At 38.3% G+C, this 18883-nt stretch overlaps 1 protein-coding gene across 1 annotated transcript in view; it reads right to left on the bottom strand.

The window, feature by feature from the left end:
* The window catches only part of Pclo (piccolo presynaptic cytomatrix protein), a 328544-nt gene extending 309885 nt beyond the window's left edge, over window positions 1–18659 (bottom strand). The window contains exons 1-2 of the mRNA XM_051152077.1: window positions 18134–18659; window positions 10850–12374 (exon numbers count right to left, since the gene is read on the bottom strand). Of these exons, the coding sequence (XP_051008034.1) occupies window positions 10850–12374; window positions 18134–18372 (1764 nt within the window). The 5' untranslated portion in view covers window positions 18373–18659. The remainder of the gene's footprint in view (window positions 1–10849; window positions 12375–18133) is intronic.
* Window positions 18660–18883: the final 224 nt, after the last annotated feature.

Below are 18883 nucleotides of genomic sequence, written 5' to 3'. Positions count from 1 at the left end.
ATCTAGTTAATAGTAACAAAAGTAGATTTTCAGAGATCCAGAAGAAAATCAGCAGTGTTATTTTAATATATTGTCAGAATGCAAACTTTTTTTATCCTTTGAGATTTTCTAAACACATGTGTTAATGTGTTTAGTTTCAAAATAGAATGTAAACCTCTTAAAACAACAATGGTTAAAGCAACAACAACAAAGCATACTTTCACTAAAACAAGATTAAAATCCACCTAAATATTATAATGGAGTCTTTACTTTGGATAGCTGATGTATTTGAAATAGTGGAACTTCAAAATAACAGTGTTCAGGAATTGATACCTGCTGCTGTTCACATGAGCTGCTGACCTGTTTTTCTTCCTGTCATACTTCCACCATGATTTTGAAGAAATTAGGGTTTTATTCTTGACTCCTACAAATAATTGTTCTGCAAGTCACAACAGCTAAATGGACTATCTACTCCATCAAATTGGTACTGCCATCATCCCTGACCCGAGCTTGTGATTCTGGTCACGGTGAGGTCATGTGACCTTATGAAACCCATCTTCTACAACAAAAGTCTTCATTTACCACTTACTATTTCAACAATGTCCTAATTACCAATTTGAAAATTTGCATTTTAACTAAAATCCATAACAGCTTTATGTGTTTTCTAATTATTTATCTATTTCTTATCTTTGCATTTTAACAGGACTGGCTGCTTACCATGTTGACTCATATCTCTGTGTTGGGTAACATAAATCTGAGGTGTTTTTAGTTATAGACTATTACAAAGTTTTTCCCCTGTGTATCATTAACTTATTTTAAAATATGGACTGAAAACCTTATATAATTTCAAATGCCATAGAAAAATATAATAAAGCCAGACGATGGATTTTTAAAAAGCAACATTACATATAAGGATGCAAGCTTGGGCTTCATAGACAATTATGCTTGCTGCAACTCGGGGATTGTCCAGAGCACATGACTCATGACTCCAACAGAGACAGCCACAGCAGCAGCAGTTTGGCTGCAGATGGATCATAGTAGGTACAATCGTTAGCTACACATATCAATGCATAGTTTATTTCAATTAAAAGGTAGATAATGGCATTCCTCAGAACTATGATAGTAATCTCTGAAACGTGGTTAAAAAATGTTTATTTAGCACATAAAGTATTTGGATGTTGCTTCTCTGGACTGCAGTTTTCTGCTGAATAATTTAGCAACTATGACCATCGTTTGTGATGTGTGCTAAATGTGCACTTTTGTATTAATAAGCCAAAGCAACATTCACCAGTTGCTAACAGTACCGTTCTTAATCCTTGCACACAGCTTCAAATGACAGAAGCCTGTTTTAATGTTTGCCACAGCTGTCTAAACGAAGGAGCACTGACACTCACTGGAGCACATTTTACACCATCTAAGTGTGAGGTTTTCAGAACATGTCCAAGAGTGGAGACGGGGGAAGGAAAGCCTGAGCGCATCAGAGAACACTCCAACAAGACAAGAGCCTTGTGATCTCAGTGTCTTCACGACATGGAACTGTTCTTGGATTATGCTTTCCTGGCCCTCCCAGGTGTGTAGGTAGGAATGAGTTTACTTCCGATTATTCAGTGTTGCGTGCTGTTGCTATTCAATTAAGTATTTCCACTATCTTTTAAATGCCTTTTATAGAAAAACATCTTTTTTACCATGTGCACCTTGGGCTAGCGATTATATACAATTTGAACTCATGAGAACAGTACTCGAGAGACCTTTCTTAACACTCAGAGTATAAATGGTCGACACTGTGAATGAAGCTGGCTATTGTGTGAGACTTAGGTCACTGCATTCTTACGCTCTTCTCTCCAGGTTCTGCCACCTCTATAGCGGTAAACACGGGGCTACTAAAGACAGTCCGTGTTCGCAACAGTTACACAGGAAGAGGAAGATGTCTTACCAGCAACTGTAATTACACACATTATAACTAAAACTTCTAAGCAGCTTCTCGCACTTCTATGCTTCAGCAGATCCACAAACAGAAGCCTCGGGCTCTCAGTTTTGCAGCTTATGGTTGCAACGACTTCAATTAAACAGTGTTTGTGCAAGCCTAGCTTACTGTAGTACTTCGTAATTATTTAATTTTAAAGTTTTAAAAAGAAAAGATAAGCCAAGCTACTCAAATAGACCAAAAGTCTCATGGGCTGAATACAAAAAATACAACTATGAATTCAATATGTGCTAAGAGCTCAACCAGAAGCTTGGGGAAATGAAGCCAGTCACCCTGTGCACATTGGCTGGGGAAGGATAAATACAGTTTACAATATGCCAAAATTGCTAAAAACAAACAAACAAACAAAAAAAACACATTGAATCTTACGTTAAAATGCATATTTTTCTAAGGGAACTTTTGATGTTTTTAGGTTTTTGAATGGAACCTCTTTCAACCTGTGAATGCTTCAAATGTTACACAGCTGCATCTACACACACACTTCACAGATACACATCAGGGAAATGGGGTTTTAAATCCTGATTCATCCGCGTTACAGCATTCTGTCATTGTTTCAACAAATTGAGTCTAAATGTCCATTATCCTTGATTTTTCTTCTGATAACGGATTGAAATCTTTCTTCCTCTGTCAGTACAACAGAACAAGAGGGAACCTGGAGAGAAGCTTAGTTTGTTATGTTGTTTTTTTCTCCTAGTCAATCCAAACAGAATTCCTATTATCATATTCACATGTGAAAAAACTTGTCAACTAAATTATTTGTTTTAGATGAATTAAATGTGTTGCTAAAATTTATTTTAAGAAGAATTAAAACTTCTAACTGATAAATAATACAAACATGATGTTTCTATGAAGTATATTTTATAGTTATTGATTTTTTTATTAGAAAAACAAAATAGTGGTTAATTGTTTTATATTTAGGAAGTCTCTTTGTGTCTCTGCCTCTGTGTCTCTCTGACTCTGTCACTCTGTGTCTCGGTCTCTGTCTCTCTGTCTCTCTCTCTCTGTCTCTCTCTCTCTCTCTCTCTCTCTCTCTCTCTCTCTCTCTCTCTCTCTCTCTGCCTCCTTTGCTTCTATCTCTCTCCCCATCTCTCTCCATATATATTCTATCTTACAAACAAAGTTGCACCTTAAACTGCTAATTTATTACCTGCCCTTCTAGATTCCATGTGCTATTCCTAAGGATAAGTAGCTATCGCTTTCCAAATGTCTGCTACAGAATGCTGGTAAAATCTCCAGCTCGGAGGAGGAACACTCATCTTTCCTAGAGAACAAAAATGAAGACATCGAGGTGAAACTTTCAGCAAGGGAAATCAGGAAGTTAGGAAAACAGGTTCCTTTTCAAGATCTTTGGTTTTTACACCAATTGCTTTTCAGAAACTAAATGGCCAGCAAATTAAATTTCTTTGAACTTTTGAGGATATGTAAGATAAACAAGTACATATGCTTAGAGATTTAGTAAATGCCTGGCAAATCTTACGTCCAGTTAAGGACAATGTGATCTTCTATACATATACATTAATTTTAGGGATCATTAAATTTGGATTCTTGTAGGAGCTGTAGCTAGGCAATTGTATGTATGCCTCTATAAAACTTAAATTTTTACTAGCATTTTTTAACCTCCAAATGAAACTAATAATAATAGCACTAACCCCTACTGCCTTTGAGAATATAAAACCACTTAATAACAACACGATAAGATGTAGCTATAGTGTCAACTTAAGAACAGTTCCAGTTTTATAGCCCACTGTGACTTTTAATTATGCTTACTATCTCAATGAAAAAAACGAAACCAACCAATCAGAAAAACAGAAGCTTGGACAAATTAATCAACCAAAAAGTAGTTAAACAAGACTTCAAACCCATGATTTCCAAACATAGAATTGCATTTTTTCAACTTTTTCAGAATCCTCTTATCACTAATAAGCAAATGTTACATATTTGAAAATTCTTCAGAATTTGAATTCTGATGTAAGTAGCTTGGTAAGTTTTAAAAATATGAATAGCGCAATAGGAAAGTACTAAATGTCAAAATTCAAATAAATTGATAAGTAAACAGTTTAAAAGGTACAATATTCAAATTATTACTTCCCAGATTATGGCAAAAGATTAGTATTGTTTCTCAAGAAAAATGCAATAAACATCATTCATTGTAATGATGTTTGTTAGGCAGCTCAAAATATTTCTAGTAAAGTTATACTACCATCAACAAGCTTGAAGGCAAAGCTAAAACAAGATCATCTCATGGTATCCATGTATTTGATGTTATTTTATGGATAATTATAAGGTTGTTATTTATAGACTATTTTATACATTTGCCTTCCATAAAATAGTCAAACTATTTTTAAGTAACAGGTTGCCTATGGAGGGCAATTAATATTTGACATGAGTTAAAATGTTACAGAAGCATGCTTTCTCAAAGAACAGGAACAAGCAGGTGTTACTATTTCTCACTACGTTAAGCTGATTAGCTTCTTATTTGCTTTTCCAGAACAACAACTGCCATTACTAAGCTATATGGACCATAATACTAATTGTAATAATACATAACAAGCAGTGTAGACATAAAAAGAGCCAGCTCTTCAGAAAGACATCTGAAATGTTTAGTCATTTAGAAGACAAAAAGTAACAAAATGTAATGGCTTTAAGATCTACTGGCTAAGCTTGTCAGTACAGCCTGAAGCTGTGCACTAACAGAGAGCCAAAGAGTAAAAGAATCAGAGAGACAGTTTAAGAGATTAGGATACAATGCAATATTTTGAGCATATTTAAATAACACATATTTTAAGTAACTGTGTCTTTTTGGTAAGGTAACCTCATTAAAAAACTAGTTCTAATGGCTAACTCATTTCATTATAATCAAGATATTCTACATTTAATAGTAAACAAGGTAGGAATATCTAGATCATTGCAGCAGCAAGAATTCCCTGTATCTTCCAAAAATCTTATGCTTAGGATTATGAAATGCTATTTCCCTTAAGACGTCATGTGAACATGACACCAGTTAAAGGACATATAATCTTGGTGAAGAAATAATGAGTAAAGATACTGACTGAATAGCATCATAAACATTATTTCAAAATATTACAAAATATTCAACTACACTCAACAATTAAAACTTCCATTTAAAAACTACTTAAAATTGTAAAAAGTTTGTTTATTTTCTGTATGGAGGTGCACGAATTTCATGGTTCCTGGTAGAGCTCAGAAGACAACTTTTGAGGTCTCTCCCCTCATGATGTGAGTTCCAGGAAGAGATTCCAGTTGACATGCTTGATGGCACACACATGTACCCGCTGTGCTATCTCATCCACTTCGTTGAAACTTTTCTTCCCCAAACCCTTACCCTAAAACACTAGGCTTCAACTGAAAGAGAAAAAGAAAACCACAGTGCTCACCCCATCCCTCTCCTGTACATAATATAATCCTCGGTACTTCATTTTCTTTATAGCACTATACCATCTGCCACACCATATGTTTTAGTTATTTGGGATGCTGACTAGAATATCCTCCAAGAAGGTAAGGACTCCAGCCTAGTTTGCTCATGCCTGAAAGCCCAGAATCTAGAACATCCATAAAACTTAGTGGATGCTAAGCAAGCAGTTGACGAACTTTGTAGATTTTTTTCTTTTTTGGTTCTGTAATCTGGGGGTGATTGTGAGTTTCTGCCTTCCAGGTCATTAACCAAGTCCATTTTTAACTTCAATCAGCTCATTGAAATTTGACTGCAGTAATCATTAAAGAAACATCCTTTCAAATGTTTCTCAGAAGCCACATAAGTTATTTATATTACCTGGATGAACCTACTACATCTTCATATTTGCGGATTCAAAGGAACTCTGAGATAATTTTGTGAAGTCTTTCCTCAGTTCTTCCTCAACTTCTTGCAATTCCCATCTATCTCTATGATGGCTTCACCCTATGAACTGATACTACCTGTCCTTTTTTCACATTTTCTGGAGGTACTACACCTTTAACACTTTAAAAGACAGAACTGTAAAGGAAGCAATCAACATCGGTGAGCTGGTCTTCTTTTTAAAGAGAAATTGTGTAGCAATTTTGTTTAGAATTGAAGGTGCCAAAAAAAATCTCTGTGCTAAAAACAGCAAGCAATTGAAAAAAAACATCATCTTTTGTAAAAGCTCTTTCAGCTATTCCAACATGAGAAGAATGCTACCCTCTTTCTCTCAGCCGAGGTGCCAAGCGCTCTCTTGTTGTTTACCACAGTCATCTCCTCTTCTCTTTCCAGGTCCTCTTAACAATCCCTGATACACACACACACACACACACACACACACACACACACACACGTGCACAGATATACAAATGAACACACACATGCACACACACAAACACACACATACACACACACAACACATATAAACACACATATACACACATGCACACCATACAAAGACACAGGATCATGAGCACACACACAGACACACACACACATACACACAATTTCTCTTACATCATAAGTAGTGAAGGAATATTACTACTAGCGAAACCACTTTTCCCAAATAAAATATATGAAGACTGTTTTGTTTCATCTTTTAAATAATGTTTACATGTGCAGATACATATACACAAAATCCAGTTTGGTTTTAAAAGTAGTCATCTTTTTGTTTAGTTAAACATCCAGTTTTGACCAAAAGCCATGTATAATTACAGAAAATAATTAATCTGTCCACAAATATGTCTCACCTAAGGGTACTCAATGATACTGATAAAGTAAATTCATAAAAAGAACACAAAAAATCTTTTGTAACTAACTAGAAAGTAAAGGTTCAGCTTGTGTCAGGAGGTAGGCTCAGAGAAAGTCTGCATTGTAGTGATTAATTCCATTAATGGAGCAGCATGGAGGACTTGCAGCCAGGACTCCTCCATGCTCGAACTCTAGGCTTGGAGCCAGGAGTTTCTTAAGAATGTATTTGGAACAGCTCCCATCTCAACAGTCTCCAGAGAGCACAGGTAATTTAAAGGTCTCTCCCTCCACATAGAGGACTAAGTTGAATTACAAGAGGGTCCGGGAATACCACAGCGCACATATAGAGATCAGAGGGAAATTTCCAGGAGTCAGTTATCTCCTTCCACTTGTGATCTGGGGACCCTGCTCAGAGCACCAGGCCCGTACAGCAAGTATGCTTAGTGCCTTTATATACAGAATGATCTCACCACTCCCAGATTTACTCTTAATACCCTGAACACACTCTGTATTGTCCTATGTGCAGGCCTTGCTCGAAACCTACCCTGTTGCATGTTCTCTACCTGTTGAACTAGTATTTATTTGGGTACATTCTGTGGGAAAGACACTTTTTCCATGAAGCATTCCTCAATCTTATCCTCTAGAAATGAATTTTCCTTCTCAAGAGTTCATAATATTTACTTATATCTTTCATCCCTCTTATCATTTGACTCCATATAATATTTACTAGTGTAGACATAATGCAATATATTTTAATCATATTAAGTCATTATTCATGCTTTAGCCACATATCTATCCCATAAGCATGTAGCAGAATGCCTTCCATGTATTAAACATTTAAATAATGTGTCTTCCAAATGCTGGGCACTTAAATAATAAATGATACATATACTTCTAACTGTATTTTTTGCTTTGTGACTTGTCATTGAGGCATAATAAATGCAGTAGTCAATGAAAGTACCATCAAACCATTGCTTTGTATCATTATCAAAACAGTATACAGTAGGCCAAAATACAACTTTACTAAAATTTTAGAAGTTTTATACACACAGGCACACACACACAGACACACACACACACCTAAGCCTCTAATTGCAATATCATTCTGGCCATAATTTATAAGAACATATAATACTGTGTTCTTATTCATTGTAATTTTGTAAGTAAGTGATGTCTCATTTAAATGGTTATAGAACCCAATAAAACCTTTGGTTACAAAGCTTAAATACTTTAGAAAATAAAAATGCTTGATAAGTTTTGAAACTGTTTTTTCTCACACACTATAATTTAGTGACCAAATGAACATAACAACTGTCATTGCAAATCATTGATAATATTGATACAATTTCACTAATAAACAGAGTACGCAACCCTATGCTGTAGGGATATTTAAATCACACACTCTTTTACTTGCTGGTGTCAGTGATTTCAAGGGTGTTCCTGGTGCACCAACAGCCCACTAACAGTCTTCCTGATGGACTAAATGCACTTTCTATATAGTAGGAGGTATAAGACCTCTCCAAATTAGAAGAGGCCATAAACCTTTGCTATACCTTTTTTTTTTTTTTTTTTTGAGACAAGGTTTCTCTGTGTAGCCTTGACTGTCCTGGATTCACTTTGTAGACCAGGCTGGCCTTGAACTCACAGTGATCCACCTGCCTCTGCCTCCCAAGTGCTGGGATTAAAGGCGTGCGCCACCACCGCCCAGCACCTTTGCTATACCTTTAAGCTCAAGTCTATTTACATTCACTGTATAATATTATACCATCTTCATGTTATTTTGTTTCCCTGCCCCGAGAGGAAAACTTGCATGTCATTATTTTGTGTTCAAAATACAACCATTGAATAAAACTACTCAAATAAAAGTTTCTGCAAGTTTAAAAGAATTCAGTTCCTGTTTGACATCCAAACATAACACCGTTTTGCTTTGTGGTCTATTATCACTTTATCATGTTAGGCTCAACCATGTGAAATTAACATTTTCTAGCTTAGAAACATACTGCAAGTTCTACACTCACAGCCAGTCCACACATTTGTTATGCTATTGACTTCAGATACAATGATTCATAACTCCAATGATACATTGTGTTCTCCACTAATTAAAGGTTACAGAATCAACCAGCATGAAGAATACATCTTCATACATGTCACCCTGCACAAATCTCAACTCCAAGTGAATCAAAGACCTAAACATAAGGCCAGATGCACTGAGCCCAATAGAAGAGAAAGTGGGGTATAGTCTTTAACTCATTGAAACAGGAAAAGGGTTTCTTAACACAAGCACTATGATCAACAATTAAGAAATGGGACCTCATGAAACTGAAAAGGACACTGCCATTTGGACAATGTGCCAGCCTACAGAATAGAAAAATACTTTTTCCAATTATACATCCAATAGAAGGATAACGTCCAAAGTACATAAATAATTTTAAAACCTAAATGTCAGAAAAACAAATAACACAATTTTAAAAATGGGGTACAGATCTAATCACAGGAATCTCACAAGAGGAAACTCAAATGGCTGAAAAGTACTTAAAGAAAAAGAGATGATCAACATTATTACCCATGAGGGAAATGCAAATCAAAACTTCTTTGAGATTTCATCCTACACCTGTTAGAATGGCTAAGATCAATAAGGTGAGTGATAGCATATGCTGGCAAGGATGTGGAGTAAGAGAACACACAAGCATTGGTGGGAGTGCAAACTTGTACAGTCACTATGGAAATCAGTATGGGGCTCCTCGGATAGATGGAAATCCATCTACCACAAAACTCAGCTATAGCCCTCTTGGGAAGATACTCAAAGGACACTTCATCCTACCACAGAGACACTTGCTCAACTCTGTGAATTTCTGTTCTATTTATAATAGCCAGAAACTGAAAACAACCTAGAGGACCCTCGGCAGATGAATGGATATAGAAACTGTGGTGTATTTACATAATAAAATATTCTCAGCCATGAAGAAGAAGAAGAAGAAGAAGAAGAAGAAAGAAGAAGAAGAAGAAGAAGAAGAAGAAGAAGAAGAAGAAGAAATCATGAATTTTGCAGGTAAATGGATGGGACTAGAAAAATTCATCCTGAGTCAGATAACCCAGACTCTGAAAGAGAAACACGTTAACATTTTTTAATTCATAGAATTTTCTAGTTTTTCCACTGCACTGTGACATTTAGTCTCTTCCCTCTAGAATGTCCCCAATATCAATCTACTAAATACTTCTTTACCCGAGACTTTTAAATGCTAAGCTAATACTTACTGACTACCTGAGAATTATTTTATCAACACTAGGAACAAACAACCTGTAATCATGTGCCTCACTCTTGGTCCCTTTTGCAGGTTATCTAGGTAACTGACATAAACTCATCATGTGAGAACACACACATCAATGATAAGCCCATGTAAATAACTTCATTTTGCCAGTCTCTCAGCTAATGAGGAAAGTATGTCATCTTTATACATAGAAGAATCACCGATAGGGATAAGCATATACAAATTGAAAACTGAATTTCGGTTAATATTAAAAATATTTAAAACTTGAGAACAAGTAGTCATCTACCTAAATGCAAATTAATTTCAATTAATAGTATCAAAATGTGATCTAGATGTGGTCAAGCATGCCTGCTTTCCCCAAATTTGAAAGGCTATGGAAGGGAGACCACGAGTTAGAAGCAACTTAAACTACAGACCTCTAAGTTAGCTTGGGCTACATAGCAAACCTTGTCTCAAAAAGAGAAACAAAACAAAACAAAAAACTAAACTAAAGCAAAAACAAACCATGTGACAATGATATCAAAATCTGGTAAGCATCAACTTAAAAATTAAAGCCTATCAGTTCATGCTAAATAACAACTAATAATAGATATTAAACACAGTTGTATGTAATCAACATATTAATTAACATACCAAGGAGTTCAGTTCCTTCCCTTCAATTTATACTCGTATTGTATACATTTTCAGAAACTGTGGCAATGTTAGGATTGTCATTTGAGAGAATATTTTATGAAAATAAATTTACAGTTGACAGGGGAAGGGACAAAAGGGAGGGAGGGAGAGAGGGATGAAGAAAGAAAGGACGAGAACAAGAGAACCACTCCCTGTCCTATGTGACAAATCAGGCATCGTGTGTGGACCCACAGCAACGCTTTGCTTACAGAGCTTGGACTGGTATATCAACACACTCACCTCTGTTAAATGAGGATTGGGGTTAAAACCACAGAGGCTGCAGACGGTGGTTTGACACTCAGTGCATGTGTTAAAATTGGCCTTTTCTGGAGTGTGCAACAGAAGTTCGGTGGTGTTGCAAAGAGGACAGATGGTTTTAGAGGAGCCTTGTACTGGAGTCTGTGTTGCAGAAGTCGGCGGTGGTTGCCGAGGTCTTCCCGTAACGGTTTGGCTTATGGGTTTTGTTGGGATGGGCTGCTGAGGCTGGGGCTTTGCCTGGGAGGGCTGCTGAGGCTGGGGCTTTGCTGGGGTGGGCTGCTGAGGCTGGGGCTTTGCCGGGGTAGGCTGCTGAGGCTGGGGCTTTGCTGGGGAGGGCTGCTGAGGCTGGGGCATTGCTGGGGAGGGCTGTTGAGGCTGGGGCTTTGCTGGGGAGGGCTGTTGAGGCTGGGGCTTTCCTGGGGAGGGCTGTTGAGGCTGGGGCTTTCCTGGGGAGGGCTGTTGAGGTTGGGGCTTTGCTGGGGTGGGCTGCTGAGGTGAAGGCTTTGCTGGGGTGGGCTGTTGAGGCTGGGGTTTTGCTGGAGTGGGCTGCTGAGGTGAAGGCTTTGCTGGGCCTGGCTGTTGAGTTGGTGTCTTTCCAAGTCCAGACTGCTGAGCTGGAGTCTTTGTTGCCCCAGGTACCTTAGCCGGAGTTTGTGGGCCTGGCTGTTGAGCTGGGACTTTTGCTGCCCCTGGCTGCTGGGCTGGGGACTTGACTGGCCCGGCTGTAACCTTTCCAAGACCAGGAGTCTGAGCTGGAGACTTTGGTCCAGGTTGCTGCAATGAGGTCTTCTCTAATCCAGCCTGCTGAGCTGAGGGCTTGGCTGTCAGTGGAGGTTGGGCTGGAGGCTTCACTGTCCCAGCTGGCTGAGCTGACTTTGCAGGTCCCGACTGCTGGACGGTGGCCTTTGCAGGCCCAGGATGTTGGACTACAGGTTTCCCAGGACTTGCTTGCTGAGTTGGTGTATGGGCTGGGCTCTGCTGCGAAGGCTTTCCTGTGCCAGGGGCTTGTGGTTTTATTTTTTCTGCTTGATGGGAAGATGCTGACTTGAGAGGGCTATCCTGCTGCATCACTTCCTTCTCTGGTCCTTGCTGTTTAGGAACCGACTTCGGCGAGGGCTGCTGTAAGGGAGGTTTTGTGACCCCTTCAGACTTCCCTTGGTCCCTTTGAGCAACTTTTTGTTTCTTTGTAGTTTCCTCCTGCGATGCCTCAGAGTCCGATATCAAATCAAAAGGGTTGAATTTATTTACAACAGAGGAGACAGCACTTAAAGGGTTAACATCTGAGAGGAAACCAGGCATTATGCTAGACTTGTACTCTTCCTTAAAATCAGTTCTGGACTTTGATTCTTTCAAGCTAATAGTGGATGGACTCCTTCCAGGCAGTTTCGGTTCTGACCTAAACGTGTCCGTAGTTCTGCTTTTACTGAGGCCAGGCTGAGTGGGCCGCCCAGAGTCCGGTGGCTTCCCTGGTTGTCGTGTAGGCTGACTACTATCCAATTCTTGTTTCCTAGAAAATTAAAACAGTGGAAATTATTTCAAAACAAACCAACTTAAAGCTATTGGTTTTCTTTTTCTTTCTTTTTTTTTTTTTTTAACTCAAATGTATGTAGACACAATTTGTGTGGCAACCCATATTGATCATAAAACTTTGCTTGTCTGGTGTTTTTGAGTGGATAGAAATTGTCAACAAGAAGTGTAGCAAAAGCTGCTTGTGGACGATGGTAATTTACTTGTTAAATAATAAAAAATACATTAATATACTTAGCAAGACTATAATTATAGGTTTAAAAGGTAAAAATGCAAAAAATAAAAATAAAAATAAAACCAATGTACTGTCATATTGTAATACATGTGGGCCTACCTGTACTGGCTTTTTTATTAAAAAGGATGGTCAAGAAAAACAAAGAGAATTGAGAACTGAAACTATTGATTTAAAAATATAACAGCTTGTTGGGTTCCTTTTACTTTGTCTTGACTATTCACAGTAGTTACATAAGGTACACAGTGTGACATTTAGGTGGTTTGTGGTAATTGAGCTTACAGGACACTTTTTTAGTATGCTGAGAAATCTAAGGCTTTACTCAGTTTTGCCCTGTTCTACCTAGAACGGTAACATCATCAAGCATTATCCTTATTAAACTTTATAAAGATACGTATGTTACTTACTAAACTGGTTTGAGAAACAAATTTTCTTGTGCAAGACCAATATTACTTCACCTTTTCTAATAGTTAATTATTAATATGAGGTTTTAAATACAACATCACAGTTGAAGCTTAAAGTATATACTTTAAGTTCCTTGGCCTGATAGCTAACAGGGTGACAGTAGCTGTGACACTTCTCAGTAGAGGAAAACATGTGACAGCTTTGTTCAGTGTTTGCCACATTTCTTTATTGTCACCATTGTAATTTTATCTACAATTGTTCACATTGTTAGAGGGCTGTGACAAGTAGATTTACAAGACACTTATTTCTTTTTAAAAAACAATATGTTAGTATGCTGAATGTTAAGTGATTTGAGCTGAATAATTAAAATTATGTATCTTAAATCTTGAATAAGCCATTTTTATCAGGAACAAAAGTGTAACTAGCTGCATTCCACATTGTAACTGTGGAGAAAACCAGTTACATAGTTTTGTTTTATTTATGCCATTTTACATTTGGAAAATATGTTTCTGTTTGAAAGAAACATGAAATAGAAGAAATGATTTTGGAGTAGCTGAAATATGAGATGGTCACAATACAGTTTACATCTTTTATTCAATTCAAAATTGGCTCATTATTGGTACTGGCTACATATTTTCTACTTTGTGTTAATTAATAGCTTTCTTCAGAACTTTCTTAATGCCTACAGCCCAAATCAGGATCTAAGAGAAAGTTTAAAGAAATGTAAAAGTATGACTTGTAGCAAAGGCTCAGAAAGAAAATAATTTTCACTGACATATGCATATAATTACATAATATGATGAGTGGGTATGGTATAGGCTGTAACTCACTGGGACAGTGTCTGCCCGGCATGTGCAGTGTTGTGATTGATCCCAGCACTATATAATATTGATGCTAACAATAATAGAAGAGATTCAAGCAGGTTCCTCCAGGAAAGGGATTTTTAAGAAGTAAGTATTTTTCCTATGTTTCCAAAGATTTCTCTTTAAAAGAGACCCAAACTGCTTTTTGAGTAATTTCCAAAAGCCCTGTGATTTTTTAAATCATTGATACACATTTACATTTGAACATATTGAAAATGCTTCCTTACAAGACTCTATGTCTGTTCATAGGAAGGAAAAAGAGCCACAGTACATAACTGAAAATGGGTTATTTCCAAAGGGGTACATTGTACAGATTTTGGCATGATTCTGGAAATGTTCCATATTCAATTAATACAATGCAAAACTCCATTGAAAGGCATGCTTTAATAGATGTGCCTATCTTATAAGTAATTATTTGGGAATTTCATTAAACTGCACCTTTGTATGTGAAATTTAAAAACTATCTTTAAACAAAGGGCAAAGAAATCAGTTCTTGATTTTATTGAATTGTCATCTTTTGAAAATACTATGAAACTTATCTTACTCTGCACCTTGTGGCATAGTTTCTTCACTTTACCCTATGTATGTGTAATAGCACGTGAAAAAGAACTTCAAAAATACCAAATATTTGTGGTAACAGAAAACACCAAAATGGAAAACAGGCTTCATGTGACACATACTATAATAAATTATAATTGCATAATAATCCCACAGAAATTAAGTTGTGCTGCATTAAAGAATCACTCTGAAGGAAAAGACTTATATAGCCATAATGACTGTCCCCCCTCCAAAAGAGAGAGAGAGAGAGAGAGAAAGAGAAAGAGACAGAGAGACAGATACAGAGAGAGAGAAGAGACAGAGAGACAGAGAGAGAGAGAGAGAGAGAGAGAGAGAGAGAGAGAGAGAGTAAATCACAGAGAACTGCTTTAAGCCAAACAGAAATGTAAAGGTGCCTGAGTAATCGTGAGCTCCTGAACTGTGTTTGCCATAACAACCATTCTGCTAAAGAATAAACTAAAACACAATCTGTGTCTTAATACACAAACCATGAGCTAGAAGAACACATTTCAGTTATCTTTTCACTGCTAGAATCAAACCTGGCAACTAAGAGAGAAGTGTTAATATTTGATGAATCAAGGAATAAATGGATGGTTCACAATGTGAAAACCAGCGAATGAACGTATCAGGTTTTTGCTTCACTCTAGATTAAAACTTCTTGAGTTCCTTTCACCTCAAAGTCTTATAGAGTTTTTCTAATATTTAAATGGGTACTTCCCATATTTGCATAAGAACCTGGATTTGACCTATTGTTCTATATTTAATACAAAGGAACAGTAGAACAGATGGCTACTCAGTAGGGGAGGCTCAAAGGAGCACTAAAGGAAATCATCAATTCTATCACAAAAGTTTTGAGGCAAGCCATCTCACTTCACAAGTTCATGAATAACCTGAATAATAGTGATAAAACTGTCTTTCACTGGGTCTACAGTGAATCAACACGCTGAAGAATCTTGGTTGTAACCTTCTTCTGATTCCAGCATAAGCTATTTGTGTTCAATTCTACATCCTTTTCCATTTTACTACTGCCATCCGCAGATTAGAACTGTCATAAGTTAGCAGAGAAACTGTTTCAGATAAAATGATATTTCAGGCATATGTAAATATAATAATATGAAAGCTGCTGAAATGATTAGATGTTTTTAAATGGAACAAAGCAATCAGTGGCAATTTGATAGTGCTGAGTCATATAAAATAATCCACATTAGAAATAAAAAATAAGCTTAGAAATGTCTATTCACTTTTATGCCAGAGAAGACATGGGATTTAAAAGGCTAAGATAATAATTCAAACTCATAAACCTAGTTAAAGAAGTCTGGCCTCCAGCCTCCTAAGAGGGATGCTCCTGGGGGATTCATTCTTGCCTACCCATATTTAAAAGAATATACTCTATCAAAAGTATTTCTAACAATGAATAATATAACACAAATACAACAAATATGTCTGTGGCCATATTTGAGAGTGTTCCATTGCTGGCATTAAGACTTATACTTGTCACGCTTCTTATTATTAAAAATCCAGCAAAAAAATTACTGTGAACTTTGAGTCATCCTCAGAATGACTTCCTGAGACAGGTAAGACAGGTCTTATTATCTTCTTTCAAGGCAAGGAACATGAGACATACATGAGCTGAGAAATGCATGTTAATTTGCTATGAGTCACATAAAATCAATACAATAAGAACCTGAGTCCTGGGGGTGAAAGTAGAATAAATGCACTCTGTCAGGTCTTAAATGCACATCTCTTTAAATTCTTAAAAGCTGAAATAATTTGAACCATTTATATACATATATTTAGTGACTATGATCAGTGACATAGTCAGTGACTATGACTATGATGAGTGACAAGGTCAATGAGTCTCCTGCTGTCATACATCTGTATATTTTTTCCAAAAGTATCCTTCATAGAAATACTTCAGCAAAATATAAATCTGGTGTAAAAATCAGAAATTCTGTGTGGGTATCTTTTGCAAATTGTTACCAGTTGCAAGTTAGGGTAAAAATTACCTGATAACAACAATCTCAAAGTGTCCCACGGCTAATGGGGAAATGAAAGTACACTGTCATACACATACTACATAAAGTAAGAGTTGTATAGGCAGAAATATGTCCAAAGATAGAACTACAAACACCAACGTTTTCACTTGTATTTGCAACCAGGCTACACCTGTTGCATATACCCTCTGGAAAAATTATAGATCTGGCTTATGATAGCAATGCATCTTACTATTATCCTAAAATGACAGAGTAAACGCACAATTGATTTTTTTTCAAAGTCGGGATTCTAGCAAGTAGAGAAAAACAGCTCACCTCGTAAATTATTTTAAAAGGCCAAACAATGCTAGTTTTAAAACAATAAAAAGCATATTTTAAATTTGAGAGCTAGTTTCCATGCTATTGTGGTTTTCTTTCAAATTAAATAGAGACTTCTACCTGACAGTTTTCCAACATTTCACATATCACATGAAAACAAAATCGCTATCCTTCCGCAATTTTAACTGCTCCTATGTTAAGTTTATTATGATATTTGGCAAGACTAAGCATTTGTATTTGCATGCTGGCAAGTAAGCAAATTTTTCTTTAAAGTTTATGAAGTAGAACATTTACACCTGTGTACACAGATATTTCATACTTTCGGTATCGAAAGTGAAGACTGTGCAAGTCCAGTAAGTTGTTACAATGGATGTTTCAGGACCACGGAGAGATCTCTCCTGGTGAAGTGTGTAAAGTTAAAGGGTTTGTTTCTGATAATAAAGGCGGAGAAAGCATGATTATACCCTCTTGGCACTCTAATTAGAAAACAACTTATTCATTAGAAAGGGGGAAAATAGAAATCTAGAGAGGAAATGAATATGTTAATATTACAGATTGCCTTTTATAATTGCCTGAGCAAATTGTCTTTTATTTATTTTGGTTTTAAGTGTGTGTTGAAACCTTATCTTAAAAGGTAATACAAATTCACATGGTCTATAAACTGTAAGTCATTTTTCATTAAAAAAAAAGAGCAATGGTTTAAAAACTAGCATATGCTAATTCAGAAATACATGTACAGCACCTGCTCTGCTGTGACCAAACCATCTGTTTAATGTCACAAAATATCTTAGGGCCTCTCACTGAATATAAAAGGTATATTTATTCTATGCCTTTTACCTAGGCAGCTCCTGTTCTCTGGGGACAGGCTGGGAAGGGAGGACCAGTCACCTCCAGGGGGTTAAGGGTATTGTTACAGGGAGATTTACACATCATTCTCAGAAAAAAGACATCAGAACACTAAAAAGGTTTAAGCATACAGGTAAACACGCAACCCAGCTCTACCCATTTTCCAACACGTCTGTGTTGTATTAATGGAAGATTTCCAGATTAGTAAAACACTGTAGGGCGTCTCTCTACACCACCCTAGAGGGGAAGGCTTCCAAAAGGCCAAAGGGGGATTGGAGGGGGAGGGGGCACAACCTAAAATCCTAATACCAAGAATGCAGCCCATGACTATCCCACCAGAAACTACACTGCATCATTTTTATTCCGCCCGTCCAAAAGCTTATGATCGCCTTATCGCCACCCCATTAGGGAAATAAAATGAAGAGAGGCGACATATATGTACCACCGTGCGGGCACATACACATACGTGCACGGAGAGCAGCGGTATATATATGCCTAGACCTCTCCATCATGCTGTGCGTGCCTGTGCATGGAAGGCGACTCCGCAGCGGCCGCGGGGACGCTTCCCTTGGGCAGCCCCTGCGCCCTTGACATGACAGCAGCGATCTGTCTCCTCTCCTCCTCGCTCAGCTGGCTCAGGTCCGCCTCCATGCCGGCTGGGATCCCGGGGTGCAAGGCGCTCCCCGAGCCGCCAGCCCCTCCGGCGGCCGCCGCCAGCCCTTCGGGGAGCCCTTCCCCTTCCAAGCTCGCCTCGTTGCCCATGGCTCGGCGGGACACGTCCCGGTGCAGAAGCTCGCGGCCGTCCTAGCCCCGCCAGCCGGGGTCCGCCCCGGGGCGTGCAGGATGCCCAGCCCTGGGGGGGTCCGTGCCCTTCTGGCTGCCCGGAGGACCAGCGTAGGCTCAGTGCGGTCCGTAGGCGTTGCCCGCCGCTGGCCGCTCCTCCATGTTGGACAGCGCCAGGCAAGCTTCTCGCACCCTGCCTCCTGGTTGCCGCCTCAGCACCGAAGCAGCCCAGAAGCAGCAGAGCTCCGCCAGCCCGGTGCGGTGAGCCCCGCCCCGCGCCCCGCCCCCTCGCCGCGCCTGCACTGCGCCTGCGCCGCCCCGAACAGGTGATGTCCGCCACTCCCTCCCGCTCTGCGTCGCGTCGCGTCGCGCGTAGGCTCCCCGGCACCGACTTAAAGGCAACGGATGATGCCACGGAAAAATGCCGGGCGAACTGCGGACGCTTCTTTCAGGCACGTAGCTGGATGCCTCAACCTGAGTTTTCGCGAAC

This window comes from Acomys russatus, chromosome 10 (genome assembly GCF_903995435.1).
Source record: "Acomys russatus chromosome 10, mAcoRus1.1, whole genome shotgun sequence".
Taxonomy (NCBI): Eukaryota; Metazoa; Chordata; class Mammalia; order Rodentia; family Muridae; genus Acomys; species Acomys russatus.
This window is presented reverse-complemented; position numbering and strand designations above follow the sequence as displayed.